Genomic DNA, 19,630 nt, shown 5'->3' on the forward strand with positions numbered 1-19,630 from the left:
CACTAACTTGCTGTCCTCAGTCCCGTGTGTGCTACACACCCTGCGCTGCCAGAGCTGCGGGTGGGACCGGGGCAGGCTGCTGGTGCAGCAAGGCTGTGAGAGCTGCCAGTGACCCGGCCTGGAGCGTGTCCTGGCTGCTCAGAACAGAGCACATCCTGCACAATGTTTCTGATAGATCACAAAATATAGAGTATATAAACGTCAACACACTAAGGAATCCCAGAGCCATAGGGCCCCTGGAGCTCCCCCCCAAAGCAGGCTCCCTGCAGCAGGTCGCACAGGAAAATGTCCAGGAGAGTTTTGAATGTCTCCTTTCAGTATCTCATTTTGAACGTCTCCTTCCAGAGAAGGAAACTCCACGACCTCTCTGGGCAGCTGGTGCCAGGCTCTGGGTCCCTCAAAGTAAAGCAGTTCTTCCTCCAGTCCGTATGGAATTTCCTCTGCCCCAGTTTGGACACGGCAGGGCCATGGCAGCTGGGGCTGCAGGTTTCTCATTAGGCTTGTGTTTCAATTTGCATACACAGCAGCCACAGGAAGGAAGATCGAGCAAGGCCCACGGCAGGAAGGGGTGAGGAGAGAGCTGAGAAAGACGAGAGCAGCGGGGTGGCACGGTGCTGCGTGGGGTCACCACCTGCCCAGGCACTGCTCCCAACATCCATTCTGCACTCCAACATCGGGGCAACGAGAGTGCGAAGCTCTGCAGCCATGGAGGGGCCTGGGGGATGCTCCCACCTGCGCTAGGATGTCCTTCCACCCATCCTGCCTGCACGGGGACCTGGGGAAGGTGCCATGGTGCCAAGGTAAGGCCTTGCTGGGGCTGTCACCTGGGGTACAAGGGGACAGAGGCATGTCACTTGGCTGTGTGGTGCGGGGTTTAGGTGCTGCAGCCCTCTCTGTGGCAGCCATTTGCTGCCGTGCTGGTTTTGCTGCTCAGGACGTCCCAGCTCTCTTCTCCCAGCTAGTGATGGGAAGGTCTGGGAGCAGTTCTGTGCAATGGAGGCACTCATGGGGACCTGTCCCACATCACCAATCCCGTTCCCTTGTCTGCTGGGTGTGTGCATGGAGCCAGTGCATCTTCTTAAAGACCCCTGGCACCGGGGTCTGCCCCCATGTCAGAGCTGTTCAGATGAATTCATGCTTCTTCAGAAACAGCCAAAGAAATGTGGTGTAAATAGAACACACTATTTACATAGCATAAACAGGATGAGACAAGGATCCTTAATTTCATCATGCTGCCTGTGAGTCCAGAGCATCAAAGAGCGAGACAGGGTCCTGCGTCCGGCTTGAAGCCCCATCAGAGCTTGAAAGCTGAGCTGCAGCCACGTGTCCCTCCCCAGGGATCAGCACCTCTGCATCCCTGCAGAGCTTAGCTGGAGACAGCAAGGCCGAAGGCTCAGCACCTGGCACCTCCTCAGGGTCTTTTTGCCCAAGGGGATGCCCAGACCCAACGTGTGAGCTGCAGGCACCAGAGGCAGGTCGAGGTGATGGGCTCGGCAGCGTGGCAGTGCCAGGCGCGCTGTGCTGTGGGTTGGGTACCACATGGCTGGTGTGTGAGGCTTAATCCTGCACTTATTGAAGCACTTCAGACCAATTGAGACACCGTGAGCCCGGGAGGTGTGGGACAGCCAGAGCAGGGGTTGGCTGCTGTCACTGTCACCACTGCTGCAGTGCCTGTGGTTCAATGGTGGTGTGGAAGGGTTATCCAAGGCCAGACATGCATCATTCGGGGTGGGCTGCAGAGATCGTGGCAAGAGAGGCAAGAAGTGCTCAGTGGGAGAGGATCTGCTTTTCCTGTGCATGTGTATGTGCTGAAATGTGTCCTGGGCCATGGTCAGGTCCCTGCAGGACAGCACTCTGGTCATTGAGAAGCTCTGGTAGCGCAGGGCTGGCAGGAAACTCACTCTGTAGGTGCGATCATTTTGGATAACATGAAATTCAAACAGTAAAAATAAAATGAAGTGGCACCTTAAAGTCACAGGTAAACTTCAGTGGGTGAATCACCTGCAGATGTGCAGGTTTTGTCCTTGGGTATGGTGCACAAGATGCTTCGTTGCTTCCACAGAATCCTTTTCCATTCTACCAAAAGGTGGCAGCCCACCTCGTGCCTGAGGGTTTGCTAAACCATCAGCAGGACAGCAGCAGCGAGCAGCAGCATGGACATTGCTTGAGCTTCTTGAAGGAGCTGCCCTCAATACTCAGTAACTAAGCAGCAGGAAAAACAAAAGCATCCAGTGCTGCTCAGTCATGTGTTAGTGGGGAGACCTCCAGCCTTTGCACCAAGAACACCTAGCACCTCCCGTGTTACCTTAGCAGAGGCTTTTGGCTTTTGAGCTCATCACAGGCTTTCCCTATGGCCCCAAGTCCTTGTTATCACAGAGTATGCGCCCACCCCTGGGGGCCACCAGAGTCCAGGATGCCACTGAGACATGCACCAGGAAACGTGGGAGGTGGACTGCCTGCTCTGCTGCTGTGCCTGGGGGTAGAGTGAGCACGAGGGTGGGAGGGCTTGATGCAGGTATTGATGCAAGGCTGGATGCAGGACTCGATCCAAGGCTCACTGAGCACTTAGCAAGGCCCAGCACGGCAGTGATGAGATGGGAAGGCATAGAATCGTGGAATCATGGAATTGTTTGAGTTGGAAGGGACCTTTAAAGGTCATCTGGTCCAACGCCCCTGCAGGAGAAGCTTCGTAACATACCTAAGTACTGCAGCTCAGCCATTTTCCCCTGTTTCCCACATGCAGGCAGCCTGGTGCCCACAAAGGCTCTGTGCTGCACCAGTCTCCTCCAGCAGCACAGGGCAGCTCCCCAGGCAGCACAGCTCTGCACAAGCCACAGCCCTGCAGCACAATGCTCTGCACCTTGCTCACTCAAACTGCACACAGAAGGATTACCAGCACTACCAGGCCTGCTGCGTGCTGAGAGCACGGCTGTTGCAGGCAGGTTTGGGTTTGAGCAGCACAGCCTGCAGCTGCAGGGCTTTCTGGCTCCGACGAGGCTTGCAGCACCCTGCCTCTACCAGCACAGAGCAGCAAGTGGCATGCAGCACACTTGTCCTGGGTTAGGATGGGTGCTGCTTGAAAGCCCAAGCCTCCTTGTCACAGGAGGAAGACCCTGGAGGCCAGGAGCAGCAGAGAGCAGCACAACGCTGCGACCTCCAGCCACCCTCCCGCTGCCACTATCCCAGCACCGACCCTCATCTCCAACCCCTCAGAGGGTTTCTGTTGTTCCACATTGGCCTTTCAGGAACAGGAGCTTACCTCCACAGTGACAAAGATGAGCAGTCACGTCTTGATCACGTTTTCTGATGCCAGGGACAGGACACAGAGCAGTGAGAGGCAGCAGTGGTAGGGGCTGGCTGTGTACGTGGTCCCTCTGTCCCCAGATGTGATGGGATGTGGCCACAGCTCTGCTAAGAGAACACACAGGTGTTGATCAGACATCCTCAGATAGGTGAATTTTCTGTTGCAAGGCAAACACTGGTTAAAGCAAACTTACTCCAGCAGAAGCCTCCCCACACATTGCCTCCCTGCTCACCCCAATGGTCCCCATGTCCCCAGAGCCCCCTGTCTGGTGGCACCCATCAGTGATGTAGGATCCCCCTGGGTGCAGGACAGCCCCGTGGCACTGCTGGCTCCCTGCTGCTGCAGGCACACGGTGTTTGCAGCTTCCTGGCCCGTGTAGATCGATATCACTGTCACCTTCCTGGGCCCCAGAAGTAAACCAGCCCTGGAGCTGCAGACATGGGAAACTTTTGTACTGAATGCAGAGGAAAAAAAATAAATGCTGCTGCTGCTTCCTCCTCCGTTATGGATGCTGAGCCATGGCACAGCAGGGTTATGTTCTGATGTAGCACCAGGAGGCACAACTAAATAACCTCTGGCCTTAGGGCAAGTTCTCCCCCATCAAAGGGCTTTTCCCAGCCAGACAACCACATTTTGGAGGATGACAAGGAAACATGCCTACAGGCAGCAGAAAACCCTTTCATTTGGCCACATTACTGGGTGCAGAGGGAAGATGAGAAACCCAGGGACTGCTGCATGTAAAGATTTAATGGAAGCTTCTAGGCTGCTTAGAGACCAGAAGGCATTCAGGAGTGTCTGTTTCACTATGAATTCTCACTGAGCTCATTTAATTTATGCCAGTATCTTAATTGCCCATAGGGCTGCCTGGAGAATTGAAAGCAAGGCAGCTGAGGGAGCATCCCTCAGCATGGAGCTCTGCAGCCAGTGGTCAGAGCTGGGCAGCCAAGGAGGAGCAGGGGACCTGGCTTTCCCTCTGGGAGGGCAAGTTTGTGGGCTCAGAGCCAGGTCCAAGCAGCACTCCCTCCCCTACAGGGAGCATCTCATCCACAGCAGGGTTTGCCAGTGGGCTGTTTTGTCCTTTTGGATGTTCACCCGGCCATGCAGGACAGAGACTCTGGGAGATGCTGAACCTGCTCCTCCCTCCTGCAGGGCTAAGCTGCTGCTGGAGCCTCAGCTTTTGTCTGTTGGGAGATATAAATGGTCCATGGATCTCCTGGCAAGAGGATGAATGGGAGAGACTGCAAAGAGGATGCCCCAGGCATCCTCACTTTGTACCATGGATGAGAAACCTCGCTGGGTTCTCTTGCTCTGAGCTACATTCATGCTTTTCCTCTGGAAGAGATCAGGTTTGTTAGAGCAAGGAAAATGAGAGTTTGCTGTCCCTGCTGGCAAAGCAGCACCACTGTAGTGCTCACCTTTGCTAAGGAGTGGGTTTGGGCAAACACAGCCCTATCTGCATCCCTCCTGGCAGAGTATCTGCCTGGCATGGATCTGCAGAGCCCTGGTTCTGTGCCAGGGCCTGGGGACGTGTGTCTGCATTGCTGCCACGCTCAGGCAGTGCTGAGCAGCTCTCACCTGAACGTGGCCAGCTCGCAGAGTTGCCTTCAGTGCTGAAGGAGAGCTGCAGCACAGTGCAAAGTGCAGAGATGAAGCCAGAAGCACAAGGCAAGGGGGTATTTCCTCCTCACCTCTGCTGTCTTGGTTTCAGCAACTAGATGCACTTAAAAACCAGCAAAAGTGCGTGGTTTGGCACTGATGTGCAGCAGACGAGAGGAAGGGAGCAGGTATGTGCTGCTCTGTGCGGTGATTCACCAGTGCTGCCGAGATGGAGTGTGCAGAGCTCTGCAACAGGATGTGGTGTTTGCCACCAACCTGCGTGCTGTGACACTGGCCCTGAACGTAGGTAGCTTTGAAACTGAAACGGTCCTGCCCCACAACTTCCTTTGCAACACAAAGGAAATTCACGAGCAGTTTGCAGTCCTGCTGGCCGGCAGGTGACGGTGCTGGCACCCAGATGCTTGTCAGGTGCTCTGCAGTGCAGTTAGCACAATCACAGCATGCCAGAGAGAAGCACCTGCAAAGTGGTGCTGGGGAAGGCACCAAGCCTGCGGGATGTGAGATTTGGGCAGGCAGGCAGTGATGCTGCAGCATGATGGGCTCTGCCCTGGCTGAGCCCATAGCAATGGGATCTCCTGGCTGCTCTGAGCCAGAAGCCAAGGTGAATACTGCTGGATTTTAGCATCGGAGGAACACGTCAGGCAAAGCTGAGTGCAGGTGTGCTGGTGGTGGAGAGGGCAGCGTTAGCTCGAGGCAGCTCCTCACCACGGTGCCTCTTGTTCCTGCAGGAGGATGGATAAAGGCTGAGTGTGGCAGCAGGAGCCTGGGCTGACGTGCTGCCTGCCGGGGTTGCTGGGCGGTCCATGGGACAGTGGTGGGTGCAGGCTGACGGCTGTGCTGCTGTGAACACGGTGCTCCTTGCCCCGGGACCACTGATGCCACGGGACGCCTCTGATGGAAGGTGAGTGGTGCCCAGGGCAGCAGCACGGATGTGGAAAGCTGCCGAGCAGCGTGCCCAGGGGTTGCATGAGCCCCAGCTCTCCTGCTCTCCTCTCCTGCAGAGGCCTGGATCAGTCGCTACCAGAGGCAGCTGATGAGGTCCATCTCACCACAGTTCCTGGAGGAGATCATCGGCTACCTGCAGGGGCTGGACCTCCTCACGGCAGAGGAGGCTGGCAGGGCACAGAAGGCGAGCTCCCTGCCCGAGCAGGTGAGGGCCATGGTGGACATCCTGGCTGGCAAGGGCAGCCATGCCTCCCAGTCCCTGCAGAGCTTCATCGAGACCACTAATTCCCAGCTCTACCTCCACATCACTGTCTATGGTAGGCAGCCCCCAGTGGGCGGGATGTGGGGTGTCAATGTGCCTGGCCTGGCTGCGGGAGCACCCTGAGATGCACACAGAGATGACAAGGGTCTGTGCCAGGCCTCAGGGACCTTCCTCCTGCCCGCTTTAGCACACCTCTCTGGGCAGCTTGGAAAGGTTGGGAAAGCAAGGGGAACATCTCAGCAGTGCTGATCCACAGCCTCCAGGCTTGCTACCTTAGCTCTGAGATGTCTCTGTTCCCTCATCAGAGCTGGCAGCCCCAAACACCAGCTTCTGCTTCCCCTAAATCCCTGTTTTACATCACATTTTGATATAAAAAACTTTCTGGGGTTCAGATTCAGGTGGTGATGAGGCAGGGCTGAGATTGAGCCATAGATCAGGATCAAAGTTAGCAAGGACAGCCAAGGCTGGGAAGAGGCCAGTGGCCACCAGGTGAGTGCAGAGTAATGAGGTGGGTCTGAGGACAAGCGGGAAAAGCAGTTCACAGGACAGGGTCCAGACCAGCAAGGTCCATAGCAGGCACAGATAGGATGGACCTATAGACAGGCACTCCTACTATGTAGCTCAGGCAGGTGCTAGAGGTTCAGGCCTTAGTTTAAATGGGCTCCTGGACCTACAGGGGTGAGCAGAGGCTGCAGGTGAGGCTGGTCAGATCCCTGCCACCTTCCTGCCCTCTTCATGGGGGTGGCAGCGTCTCTCATTTGTGGTTCTTCTCCTCCTAAACCTCCTGTTTTCTTTCTTTCTATGCAGAACCAATGGTGCAGAAACATCTGGAGAGCCTCCAAAGCTTCTATGGGAACAGCTTGGAGATTGGTTCCCTCCAGCGCCTCACGAACCTGCTGCTGGTGGAGGGCTTGACTGACATCCAGCAGAAGGAGCATGACATCCTGCAGATGGAAACCACCAAAGGTGTACGAAGTGTATCCAAGAGCATCCCTTTAGAGAAGCTCTTCTTGCCCCTGTCCAAGGTCAGCATCCCGCCGCGGATCTCTGTGACCATGGGGGTGGCTGGGATCGGCAAAAGCACACTGGTGAAGCTGTTCGTCGGCCGCTGGACAAAGGGGCTGATCAACAGGGACATCATGTTGGTGCTGCCCCTCACCTTCAGGGAGCTCAACACCTACGAGAAGCTCTCTGCCGAGAGGCTCATCCGCTCGTCGTTCCCCCACATCACCGAGCCCAGCTGCATCTCCACGGGAGCCGCCAGGACGCTGCTCATCCTCGATGGCTTGGACGAGTTTAAGACTCCTTTGGATTTTTCCAACACGGTTGCGTGCACCGATCCCAAAAAGGAAATTCAAGTGGACAACCTGATCACCAACATCATACGAGGCAACCTGCTACAGGAGGCTTCTGTCTGGGTCACCTCGCGGCCAGCGGCAGCCAGCCAGATCCCCGGCGGCCTGGTGGACAGGATGACGGAAATACGCGGCTTCAGAGCTGCGGAGATGAAAGACTTTTTGGACCAGATGTTCTTTGACAACAGAGACTTATCCAGCCAGGTTCTGCATCACATCAAGGCTAACAGATCTTTTCACATCATGTGCGCAGTTCCTGGATTTTGCAGGATTTATGGCTCTTCAATTGGTTATTACCTGAAAAACAGCACCGGTCAACCCCAAGAAATGACAGTCGTTCCTAAGACCTTGTCAGAAATCTATTCCTACTATTTTAAAATGGCACTGAGCGGTGACTGGCCAGAAAGGCAGAGAGAAACCCTCAGGATTGAGCAAGCTGTGAACAACAGCAAGAAAGTGATGGGCAGCTTGGGCAGGCTGGCCTTCTATGGGCTGCTCAAACGGAAGCACGTGTTCTACGAGCAGGACATGAAGACGTACGGCATAGACCTCTCCTTGCTGCAGAGCAGCCTGTGCAGCAGGCTCTTACTCAAAGAGGACATGCAGTCCTCCACGGCCTATTACTTCTCCCACTTAACCATACAGGAGTTTTTAGCAGCTATTTATTATTACACCGCTGCCAAGCGGGCAATATTCGATCTCTTCACGGAGAGTGGGATGTCCTGGCCCAAGCTGGGCTTCCTCAACCACTTCAAGAGTGCTATTCAGAGGTCGCTGCAGGCTGAGGACGGGCAGCTCGATATCTTCGTGCGGTTCCTCTCCGGGCTGCTCTCCCCGCAGGTGAACCAGCTGCTTTCTGGCTGGCTCCTGGTGAAGGATGAGCACAACAGCTTCAGGAGCCAAGCCATCAGCTTCCTGCAGGGCTGCCTGAACACAAACTACGTTATCTCCTCGCAGACGGTGAACACCGTGCACTGCCTGCACGAGATTCAGCACCCAGAGATCACTAAGACTGTGGAGGAAGCGATGAAGAACGAGAGCCTGGCTGGGATGCTCACACCAGTGAACTGCTCTGCCCTGGCGTACCTCCTGCAGGTCTCTGATGCGTGCTTGGAGGAGACCAACCTCTCCAACTGCCTCACTTACAATATCTGCAAGAGCCTGCTCCCCCAGCTCCTCTTCTGCCACAGCCTCAGGTAAGTCTCAGGAGAACAGTGCTTGGAGAAGCAAGCAGGGACACCAGGCTGCTCCCATGGGGGGCTCGAACTCCCCAGTGCCTGAGGGAGATGTGGGCCCACCAACACTGCCTGGCAGCAGAAAGCTGTCCTGGGGATGGCACTGGGACAGATCTGCAGTCCTGGGGAAGTCACCTCTCCTTCTGCACCTCAGTTTTTCTATTTAAGGGCAGATGTGGCAGGTCAGCTGTGTCCCCAGGCAGTCTTGGGTAGTCCTTTTCTCACTTTCTGTTCTCTTTGCTTTAGCTCTTTCTTTCCATTTCCTCCAGGTTGGACAATAACCAGTTTAAGGATAACGTGATGGAGCTGCTGGGCAGCGTGCTGAGCGTGAAAGACTGCCAGATCCAGAGGCTCAGGTAGGACCTGGCCCAGGAGGAATGCACTCTTCCAGGCAGAAGCAGGGTGAGGGGCTGTCCTGCTGGCTCCCACCAGCTGCTGGGTGACAAGGACAGCACTGCCCCTCGGCCTGGACAGCAGCCATCAGCAGCCCCGCGTCCACCCCTTGTGCAGGCTGATTCATCCCAAGCCCTGACCGTGCTGCCCACCCTGGCTATTTTTAGGCAGCTTCCTGCCTCCTCACTGTTCTTAAACGTGAAATTTGGGTAGCAAGAACAGATTGCTTGTCCCAGCACAAGGCCTCCCAGGGCTGCAGGTGTCTGCTGGGCACCCAGGGCTCAGGTTAGACTAACTGATGTCTGGAGACCCGTGGCTCCTGGCAGGTGGGTCCCCACTTTCCCATCTCCCCTCCTGCATCTGTGGCCATGCACAGAGCCTGCTATGCTGTGTTCCAGGCAGCTCCCTTGTTCACTACATGAATTAATGTGAAGTTTAGAGACTCTTCTTGTCCCTGCAATCCCACCCCAGGAGAGCACACCTGGAAGCATCCACAAATGTGGCAGCACTACAAACCAACACTGCCCTCTGCTTGCAGACACACTGGGTCTGTGAGAGCCTCTTTCTCCCCATGACAGACTCCTGTTTTCTTTTTCTGGACAGCTTGGCAGAAAATCAGATCAGCAATAAAGGTGCCAAAGCACTGGCCAGGTCACTGATGGTGAACAGGAGCTTGACGGCGCTGGAGTAAGTGCTATCCCTTCTGAGCCACGTAGCTCCCACGGAGCCAAATCCCACCTGGCCAAGCTGGGACACGACACCCAGCCATGTCCCAGGGCAGCAGAACCCACTGCAGGGCTGCCTGACTTCTGCAATCCCTTCATGGGGGCTTGTTAATAAATATCAGACTGATGGTATCCCACCTGGACACTACCAGCCTGGGGGTGAGGGGGAGTCAGCCCTGTGGCTGAAGGAGCACACTGGTCCTGAGGTGATGCAGTGAGGAGCTTAAACTGGGAGCATCCTGCTGGGCTATCTCAGCACAGGCAGGCAGCTGCTGCTCTCACTTTTGTACCCCCATTATAACCTCATCCTTTCTGCTCTTCTCTCCCCTGCCTTGCCCCAGCCTGCGAAGCAACTCCATCGGCCCATCAGGAGCGAAAGCACTGGCTGATGCCCTGAAAAAAAACCAAGTCCTGCTCTCCCTGAAGTAAGTCTGCAGCAGCCGCAGGAGCAGAGGCATGGGACAAGCTGCCCACACCTCTCATCTCGGTGTTCCTGCCCTGTGGGACTCTGGGCATAACTTCAAGCCCTCAGAGGGGCCCTAAATCGCTGCTGGGATGCAGGGCAGCACAATAGGGAAGCAGACCCTGCTGTGCACAGCAGGACAGGGAACCCCTCAGTGCTGCAGCAGTGGGATCCTGCTCACCCAGCACTGCTCCAGTCCTGGGCGGGTGTGTGTGTCCGGATGGGTGCTGGGTGACAGAGGTACCTCCCACCCGGTGCTCACTTGCAGTTTGCTCCTCTCCTCGCAGCCTGCAGCACAACGTGATCAAGGAGGAAGGTGCCACAGCCCTGGCTGAGGCCCTGCTGACCAACCGCAGGCTGATAACCCTACAGTGAGTGACCCCCTGCTCCCAGGGCCACCAGCAGACCCCACGCTGGCTCTGGCTTGGCCATGTCTCCCTGTGCTTCCTCCCATTTTACTGTCCCCTTGGCAATCCTGATAGCATGAAGATTGTCACAGCCCTGTGGACCAGTCCTGCATTCTATTTGACTTGAAATGTCCTCAGGGTGCATGCCGGGGGGAAGAGCACTGCCAGAGCTGAGAGCAGTGCACAGGGGAGGGAGGGGACACGTGCCACTGGTGGAGCTGTGTCCAGGGCTGATGCTCCTGGGTGAATTCCTCTCCCTCACAGCTTGCAGAAAAACTCCATCGGTGCCCACGGTGCAAGGAAGTTAGCGGAGGCGCTGGCACAGAACTGCAGCCTCAAGGAACTTGTGTAAGAGCTGCAGGGTAGTGCGGGGCCAAGGGATGGCTATGGCAGCACTGTGCTCAGCTGGGATCCACGGGCACAAACCCTTGGCAGGGCTCTGTGCTGTGCTTTGGGGCAGCCAACGTGGGTGGAGGTAGGAAAGGCAGCGACGCAGCTGTTGATGCAGAGATGCTCCACATACCTGGGAGGGAGCAGAGAGACCAAGCCCAGCTCCAGAAATGGGGTCCTGCAAAGGTCCTGGGTAGGGTGGGGATGAGGACCCCATGCTGCTGGCAGGAGCTCTGCTTGCAGTACAGTTGTTGGTAACACCTGCTTGTCCTTACATTTCAGGCTCTCCAGCAACTCAGTAGGAGACAACGGCTCAGTTGCTTTGGCTGAAGCCCTGAAGGTCAATCACAGTCTGCAAAGCCTCGAGTGAGTGCCCCCACCCGGCATTCCAGCTCCGCTGCCCTGCAGCCCTTCAGCGGGTGCCCACTGCTCCTGCCACGTTTGTTGCTTTAGCCTTGGCTCCCCGGTGTGGAAGCTGCCAGTTCCCCAGGCCCTCTCACCCCAAACACAACCCCACAGTGATGGCACAGCTGTCCCCTCCTAACACTGCCTTCTGTGTCAGTCTGCAGAGCAATTCCATCAGTAACAGTGGGGTGAGTGCGCTGACAGCAGCTCTGTGCTCCAACAGGGGACTCATCAACCTCAAGTAAGTGACAGCCCCACTGGGCACCCCATCTGATAGCAGCTCCCGTGGTGCATGGCTCTCACAGCAATCATGACATGGGATGCTGGAGTTCCTTGGCATGCAAGGCTGTGCCTGGCTGCTTCCACAAGTGCTCTCAGATGCTGAAAGCAGCTCTGGTCCCTCTGATGGCTGAGAGCTCTTCTCTGTGCTACCCACTTTCTCCCTATGAGACAGTATCGATGCAGCCACGTCACAGTGAATTGCAGAGGGCAGGCTGGGAGGAACCCTGATAATCCTACATCTGTGGGATGTGCAGTGAAAACTAGCAGCTCCACGGAGCAGGGCACCTGTGGCAGCTTTGGTTTGCTGACAGTCACCCCAAAGGCACAGGGGAACACACCAGGCAGCACTGCTGTGCTGTGCGGTGCCAGAGCACAGGACGCCCAGAGGCTGCAAGCTCTCAGAGTTATCCCAAAGCCTCCTGCCTATGGGGCTGGGCCCTGCTGGGGCAGAGCTGAGGTAGAGGGACCCTGAGCTGCCTCCAATGTCGTCCATGCCATGATTTGGCATCTCGGTTTTCAACAGGGGTAGTCAGAGCTCCGGGACAGAGTTTTTGTGCACAGCCCCACACACAAGGTCAGCCTTCAGGCTCTTCTAGGAAGGGATGAGGAAAGTCGCACTTTCTGTTTCACTGTGAAGAGCAGTGCAGGGAATGGAGATGCAGGTGGTGCTGGAGATGCTGTTGCACCGTGGTGTGTGGCTGCAGCCCTGCAGTGAGACCAAGGGGCGGTGGGGAGCAGCCCGTCCCGCAGTGCTCCTCCCCAGCCCTGGTTGTTTCCCCAGCTTGCGGGAGAACTCCATCAGCAAGGAGGGCGGCCCCGCCATCGCCAGTGCCCTGTGCACCAACAGCACCCTCAGGAAGCTGGAGTAAGTCCCATGGGCCCAGGGGGGCACCCAGCCTGCTGTGCGGGGCCGCTTAGGGCCGTTCCAAACCGCGTGTGGTGATGTCCTCTGTCCTCTGCCTCCAGCTTAGCAGCCAACCTGCTGCACGACGAGGGTGGCAAGGCCATCGCCCTGGCCATGAAGGAGAACTGTGCGCTCACGTCTCTCCAGTGAGTTTCCATCGGACCCAGCATGTCCCTGATCTGCTCTCGCACAGACTGTGATGTCCTGGATGCACCCACGGGGGTTCACTGCGGGTGAATGGGTGCTGAGCCTGGAGGGGTTGGGGCATCCCCACACTTTGTGTCCTGGTCTTCTTTTGCAGCCTGCAGTGGAACTTCATCCAGACACAAGCTGCTGCGGCCCTGGCGCAAGCACTGCAGTCCAATAGCAGCCTAGCCAGCCTCGAGTAAGCAGGAATATGGGGGGCAGGTCCAGCACCCAGAGTACTGTCCTCCTATGGGCACCAGGCTTTGCCAGTTGCCTCCTCCATGCACTTCATCCCATCCCCAGTCTCTGGCTGAGGGTGCTGGATGCTTGTAGCCCCCTAAGTGTTCTGACATACCATACCCTCTGCTCGATGCACTTTGCTGCCCATTTCCCTGCCCCCAAGCGCTTGGGGCAGATGCAGTATTTGCTTGTCTCAGCTTGCAGGAGAACGCCATCGGGGATGAGGGAATGGCCGCCCTGGCTGCTGCACTGAAGGTCAACACCACGCTGGCAGATCTCCAGTGAGCATGCAGACTGTGGCAGAGCCCTGCCACTGCAGCTAGTCTGATTAGCATACCTAATTAGCACGCCACAGCCACCTCGGGACATGCACTGAAGGACTCTGTTCTCTTGCAGTCTCCAGGTGGCTTCCATTGGCACGGCTGGTGCCCAAGCCCTAGCAGAGGCCTTGACAGTCAACAGCAGCTTGCAGGTCCTGGAGTAAGTGCTCAGTGGGACCAGCGAGCGCCCATCACTGTGACATTGCTCCCTGGGCTGTCCAAGACACCTCACATTGTGTCCTGCTGTTGGCCTGGGGCTGCTTCATGGAGGATATGGGCCCTCCTGACAGCTCACATCTTGCTTTGCAGCTTGAGGGGAAACTCCATTGGAGTGGCAGGGGCCAAGGCAATGGCCAATGCATTGAAGGTAAACCGCAGCCTCCGCTGGCTCAAGTAAGTACCCCACTCCTTGGGGAGAGGCAGGAGACTTCCAGCCCTCCCTGACCCCACTGCCCACTGCAGCCTGCAGGAGAATTCTCTGGGCATGGATGGGGCCATCTGCATCGCCACCGCACTGAGGGGCAACCACGGCCTCTCCTACGTCAAGTAAGTGGTGGTGAGCACTCAGCTGGACAGTGAGGCTAGTGCAGAGCTGGGGAGCTTCCCTCATATCCACTGGGGATCCTGAGCTGCTCTTCCTCCCTGCTCCCAGCCTCCAGGGGAACCGTATCGGCCAGTCAGGAGCCAAGGTGATCTCTGATGCCATCCGGACCAACTCACCTGACTGTGTGGTGGTGGTGTAAGGGCATGCAGCAGTGCAAGGAGGCAGCCTGGGGTTGCAGAGGCTCTTGCCCTTCAGCTCACTGCCTGCCTGTTGAGGGGGAGCTGGGGCAGGGAGAGCCCTGCAGCCCTCAGCATGGCCCTGTAGGGGCTCACAGCTGCTGCTGTGGCCCAGGGCTCTGAATCAGCAGTGCACTACAGTTAGAAGCTGGGCAATGCATGGTGTGCCCCTTCATTCAGGTGCTGGGGGAGCTCCAAGGCTACATAAATGAATGAAAAGGAAATCGGAGGGAGAAGGGGGCAGATCCCACACATCAGGTCCTTCTCGTGCACATGGGTGATTCAACCCTATTGTGGGGCCAGTAGCCCTCCCCTGCTGCAGTGCTATGTCCACAGCCTGACCTGCAGCAGGCACATCCTGATGCACAGGAGCTCTGCTCTCAATCCACCTCAAGATGCTGTAGGCAAATGCCCAGCCTTACCCTAGCACACTGCTCCCAGTGGCAGCCCTTCTCTGTCTAGGTCTGCTAGGGATGCCAGGAGCAGCCCCTTCTCAGCACACAGTCCAGTCCTGCAGCATGACACTGAAATCCTGCAGAGATGAGAAGGCTGCTGTTCTCTTGTGCTCAGATCAGTGGTACTTTAGACCTGGACACTGCAGAGCAGGGGCTGCTCCCTGTGCAGCTGTGTGGTTTGCCATGCCCACAACAAGTTGGTTTTGGCTGAGCAAACACAGTACCCAAATGTTTGGTACTGCTGCTCTCCATCACACCCTCTAGGAGAAAACAGGGATCCCAAGGCATAGGAGTACAGTCACTGAGAAAGGCCTTGGAAAAGAAAGAGCCCTTGGGACATAGGAAGGAGGAGCAGGAGGAACAGCACTGCATGAGGAAGGGCCATCTCCAGCACACGCACCCTGGTGTAGGAGTGCCTCAGGATGAAGTTTTGCTCCTTGAGCTGAGGACCTCTGGGTTCCCTGCTGCTGCCATTGGGTCACCTTCTGGGCCAGTGGCTGCTGAAAGCAGAGTGCCAGGTGATGGCTCTATGTGCGATGGCAGATGTGGTGGCTCTCTAGAAGGTGCTGGGTTTGCAGCTGGAGTAGCAGCCAGTCTGTGCAACCCCCCCAGACCCTGCAGCCCTTCTCGCTTTGCCTCCCAGAGCTGCACTCGGACACGTTCCTGCAGGAGTCAGGGCAGTGAGCAGCTGCTCTGAGCACCTCTGTGGGCTGATCCTGGGGGAATGCTGGGGTGAGCTGTGCCATATATGTACATACTCAGAAATAAATGAGTTCCTAGTTGACAAAACACCTTGTGCTGCCTTCCTCTGTTGGCAGTGGGCAATTACATACAACACTGGGGTGCACTGCCAGGCCTGTGCCCCTCTGGAACAGGGTGTGGGGTCCGCAGTCCAGGCAGTGTAAATTTTACATGTCAGGGAGTGGCTCATATTCTCCAACAGGAACTAATAATGCTGAAATCATCCCTCTGACACCAGTACTTAAGAGCAGACAGGCTTGGGGCCAGCTCTGCCCACAGCCTGTGTCTAAATCCAAGCTGAAATGTTGCCCCAAATACCAATGGGAGATAGTAATCATCAATCCCAAGCCGGCTCCTGTACCCCAGAGCTCCAGCACATACACATACCTAGCAACACACAAACACTCCTGAGCTCAACTGTGCAACTGCTCCGAGGGCTCCACTGCAGCGGTGCTGGGGGCAGGCTGCTCTAGCCCTGCTGCTCATACCTGACAGAAGGAGCTGTGCTGAAGGCTAGGTGGCAGTGCTGCCTGAAGAGGCCCTGGCTCTGTGCACACAAAGCAGTACATCAGCTTTCCGCTTCAGCCTGTGGTACAGGAAAACAGCATAGAAAACACACTCTGAAACTGCACTTCAAACTCCGGCACTGTGCCCAGCCTCGTGGGCAACCTGCCTCAGGGGTTCAAAGCATCTCTCAGCGTACAGGGAGGATCAGAACAGATTCCCTATGTAACATGGAAAGGTATTTTCAGATCAGGTGCTAAAACCAGGACATTTCAGCCCCTGGGAGAAGGGAACGCAGTCAGCACGTGCACCTTGCCGGCTGTTGGAGGAGCGCCCTAATGGCTCAGCACTAACAACTTTCTGCTTTCCTTGAGGTGAAGTACTGAATGCCAAGTAACTTTACAACTATGGGTGCAAAGAGGGGTCTGAACTGCCAGCTCAGCTTGAGCCCTTATTGCTGCGTGCATTCCAGCACACCACAGCACTCACACACATACTGTCACTGCACAGAAGTTATGGACTATTTACCTGTAAAGGCCCAGCACGTCCTGACAGGACACTTCCAGTTCTGAGCTCTTCTGTGATGAACTACTTGGGGTGTCAGAGACACAGAGAGATGGAAGAGCTCCTGGTTTTTCAGGTCCTTCAGCTTGATAAAATAGGGGCTGGGTTACACTCTTCAGGTAGAGGGAAAGCAAAGTACTTTGCTGGTGTGAAAAAAAAAAAGGACAGGAGAACAGCCTGGGCTCGTCTGCTCTGATGAACACACAGTGGAACAAACTCATCTAATCAAGCACTGATTTCTGCTCCTGCAAAGACAAATTGTGATGCTAAAGAAGAGCTAAAAGACAAGAGGCAATACACCAGACAAACCCCAGCTTTTGCTTTCACCTGAATGCTTTCACTGATGGCATAAGTAGAACCCATTGACCTCCTCAGTAAGCTCAGCACTTCTGCCAGCAGCAGAGCACCAATGCCTGTGTGTGTGTGCCTGTGCTAACATCCCAGTGCCACCACCACCCCACGCCAATCTCAGCTCCTACCACACTGCTTGTCATCACCTGCCTCCTGCCCACATCTCTTGTTCCTCAACAGGAACAGAGAATCTCTTGTAAAAATTCTCCCAACAATCCCTTATTTATTTTCCCCCAAAGTGTGTTGGGATTTAACATCTGGAGATCTTAATCACTGTTCACTGAAACAGGACAGGTTTCCTAAAAGCTCTTTGGTGAGGGGTGGACAAAGGGACAATCTTGTCCCTTGAAAATCAAGTTAAAATGGTGAAAAATTACAGAAAATACACCTTTTCCCAATACAAGGAGGAACAGCATTACATATCAGTCAAGTTCTCTGGATTTTCATATTTGGGTCCCCATAGCATACAAAGAAAGGTTGAGGAACAAAAGAAAGTAATAGCAACCCAACTTTGGGGCCATTTGAGTGCCTAAAGCTCAGTCTGCTCCAAAAGTGTAATTAAAGGGCTAATTTCCTATGGATTTAATTACGGCGCAGTCTCACACAGTTGCTCTGAGGACACTCAAGCACGGCTCGCTTCAGCCTGAGAACAGCTCCCAAGGACACTGCTGAAACACTGAGAGATGCTGCACTGAGGTTGTGTCTGGGGATCCTTTTGCTGGCTTCCCAGTTGTAGCTTTACTCCTTTAGGCCAACAGGTGCTGCCCTTTGCAGAGATGAGCCCTTGATTAAGGAAAGGGTACGTTTAGGATAAATAGATTTAAGCCACTTTTAAAATCAATTTAAATGTGTTCCCAGAGCAGCTTTTCATCCAGCTTTATTAAGGAAAAAAAATTTGGTCATAATAAAGTGCAGGGAAATCAAGCACACGATGCTCACTGGAGTGAGACTTCTGGCACTGCAGCGCACGAGGGCCAGATCTAATGCAATTATGGAAATAAGAGCACTCCACATTACTGTGATTCTCATTAGGGATAAACTGCTCATACTTCGCAGTCACAAGGCTGGCAATCCAAGTTTAATTTTCAAGTTTAATGAACATTATTTACCAACTCCTGAACTCATGCTGACGAGCGCTTTTCAGATGGCAGGGTGTTATTAGATCCTGGCCTGCGCGCTCTCCAAAGTCTGCATTTCAAGGTGCCTCCTGGTCGTGCTGCTGAAGGGTCAGAAGTCATTATCACTTTCCTCCAGAGGCTCTGGCTTCTTTGCTCGGTGGCTGGATTTGCTTGGGGAGATTTCCACGCTGTCATCTTCCACATCCTCCTCCTCATCTTCATCATCATCCAGGTCAATCTCACTATCCCCCGACTCCTCCTGCAGGAAAGCACACAGCGTTCACCACCTCTTCAGCTCTCTGATGTGAGACATTTTGGCAGCTCAGAAGCAAAGGATAGTGCTCCTGGCCAACATTCAGCTGCTCCCTCCCATGTGCTCGGTGCAGTCACACACCTGAGGGCTATGGGAAGGCCGTGTGTCTGCACAGATGCAGTTGCAGCTTTGGCCTTGCCCCAGGGAGCAGCTGCAGGCTCTTCCAAACTAAGGAAAGGCCACAGCTCAGCACCTGAGGAAGCAGAACGCCCCCATGGCTCCCACTTTGCTAGACACTGTCTGCTCCACTCAATTCATGGCAAACATCCTTTCTCACTTCACAGGGCTGCCAAAAACAAACTTCCTGACTTCTGCTGAATCTGATACCAAAAACCTCACAGAACTTCAGAGCGATACCTACTGTGAGACCAAAGAATCCATACTCAGTACAAGAAAAATTGCAGGAGAGGAACCCACCTGTGCCTCGGTGATGATCCCATGCTTGCCTGGCTGGGCTGGGGCAGCTCTCCCCTTGGACAACCAGAGTGGGAAGAACAGGAGAGACAGAGCAAGAAAATAATGAAAAAAACCAAAACAAAACAAGAACATAAAAGAAAAAAAAAGAAGTAACCAGAATGGGAGCAGGAGGGAAGGCAGCAAAAAAATTTAATGAGAATGGGGAAACTGAGGCTGAACTATTGAGCACAGGCAGGTAGGCAGAGAGCTGCTCATGGTGCAGTAATCCTGTCTGAAACACACCTGATGTGTGGGGCTGCATTGAAGGAGACACGGGAAAGGGATATGGACAGTGTGTAGTAAAAAAGGGAAGTGCAACATTGGCAAGGATATGGCCAAGGACAGTCAGGCAGCACTGTGAGTGAGGGCAGACTGTCTCACCTGCAGCACTGACCCTACTCAGAAATGGGTACAAATGCCAAAGGCATAAGTCACTCCCTGGAAGGCAGCAAACAGCCTCAGCTTGACACAGCCTGGCAGAAGCAAACAGCAGAGCGTGGTCTGTAAGCTCATTTCCTGAGAAAAGGTGAGGCTGGACTGAATGAGAGGCAGTGCTGAGAGGGACCAGCGTGGCCTAGTAGCTCAGGATGGCTGAACTCTGAGTACACTCTCCTTGCTGGCAGACAGTGCTGCCCGGGGTGTCTGCTGGATGTCAGACAGAAGGGCTCCGTATGAGTAAATTATCAGCACTGGCTCAAACATGAGCTCACGCTCATCACGGTTTTTAAGTGCTTGTACCAGTTCCTAACACAGACTGGGCTGTGCCAGCTGGCATTTTCCCAAACATCACCTGGGATCAGGACATCCCCACTGGTCCTGGCTGGCAGCTCACATGCAGGCTTGTTGTATGGCTGCAAGCCATATCAGAGCAGCTGGCTCTGGGGCCAAAGGCTCTGTTTTATCTCCTAGTACAGG

At 55.1% G+C, this 19,630-nt stretch overlaps 2 protein-coding genes across 5 annotated transcripts in view; one reads left to right on the top strand and one right to left on the bottom strand.

The window, feature by feature from the left end:
• The first annotated feature begins 580 nt into the window (after positions 1-580).
• Positions 581-19,630, top strand: part of NLRC3 (NLR family CARD domain containing 3) — a 58,276-nt gene continuing 39,226 nt past the window's right edge. Inside the window, exons 1-19 of one of the 3 annotated variants that reach the window (XM_065732458.1) lie at positions 581-800; positions 5,650-5,822; positions 5,923-6,071; positions 6,936-8,679; positions 8,988-9,074; positions 9,715-9,798; positions 10,178-10,261; positions 10,587-10,670; positions 10,971-11,054; positions 11,379-11,462; positions 11,659-11,742; positions 12,565-12,648; positions 12,750-12,833; positions 12,989-13,072; positions 13,311-13,394; positions 13,510-13,593; positions 13,743-13,826; positions 13,896-13,979; positions 14,086-14,613. In XM_065732458.1, the coding sequence (XP_065588530.1) occupies positions 5,725-5,822; positions 5,923-6,071; positions 6,936-8,679; positions 8,988-9,074; positions 9,715-9,798; positions 10,178-10,261; positions 10,587-10,670; positions 10,971-11,054; positions 11,379-11,462; positions 11,659-11,742; positions 12,565-12,648; positions 12,750-12,833; positions 12,989-13,072; positions 13,311-13,394; positions 13,510-13,593; positions 13,743-13,826; positions 13,896-13,979; positions 14,086-14,176 (3,261 nt within the window). In that variant the 5' untranslated portion in view covers positions 581-800; positions 5,650-5,724 and the 3' untranslated portion in view covers positions 14,177-14,613. Of the gene's footprint in view, positions 801-5,649; positions 5,823-5,922; positions 6,184-6,935; positions 8,680-8,987; positions 9,075-9,714; positions 9,799-10,177; positions 10,262-10,586; positions 10,671-10,970; positions 11,055-11,378; positions 11,463-11,658; positions 11,743-12,564; positions 12,649-12,749; positions 12,834-12,988; positions 13,073-13,310; positions 13,395-13,509; positions 13,594-13,742; positions 13,827-13,895; positions 13,980-14,085; positions 14,614-19,630 lie in introns of those variants that run through there. The other 2 variants (XM_065732457.1, XM_065732459.1) reach the window with 2 other exon arrangements.
• CLUAP1 (clusterin associated protein 1) overlaps positions 17,690-19,630 on the bottom strand; it is a 54,515-nt gene continuing 52,574 nt past the window's right edge. Inside the window, exons 12-13 of one of the 2 annotated variants that reach the window (XM_065732479.1) lie at positions 18,677-18,730; positions 17,690-18,205 (exon numbers count right to left, since the gene is read on the bottom strand). In XM_065732479.1, the coding sequence (XP_065588551.1) occupies positions 18,056-18,205; positions 18,677-18,730 (204 nt within the window). In that variant the 3' untranslated portion in view covers positions 17,690-18,055. The remainder of the gene's footprint in view (positions 18,206-18,676; positions 18,731-19,630) is intronic. The other variant, XM_065732480.1, reaches the window with a different exon arrangement.

Source organism: Cyrtonyx montezumae, unplaced genomic scaffold (assembly GCF_038088225.1).
Source record: "Cyrtonyx montezumae isolate F1298 unplaced genomic scaffold, pur_monq_1.0 scaffold_16, whole genome shotgun sequence".
Taxonomy (NCBI): Eukaryota; Metazoa; Chordata; class Aves; order Galliformes; family Odontophoridae; genus Cyrtonyx; species Cyrtonyx montezumae.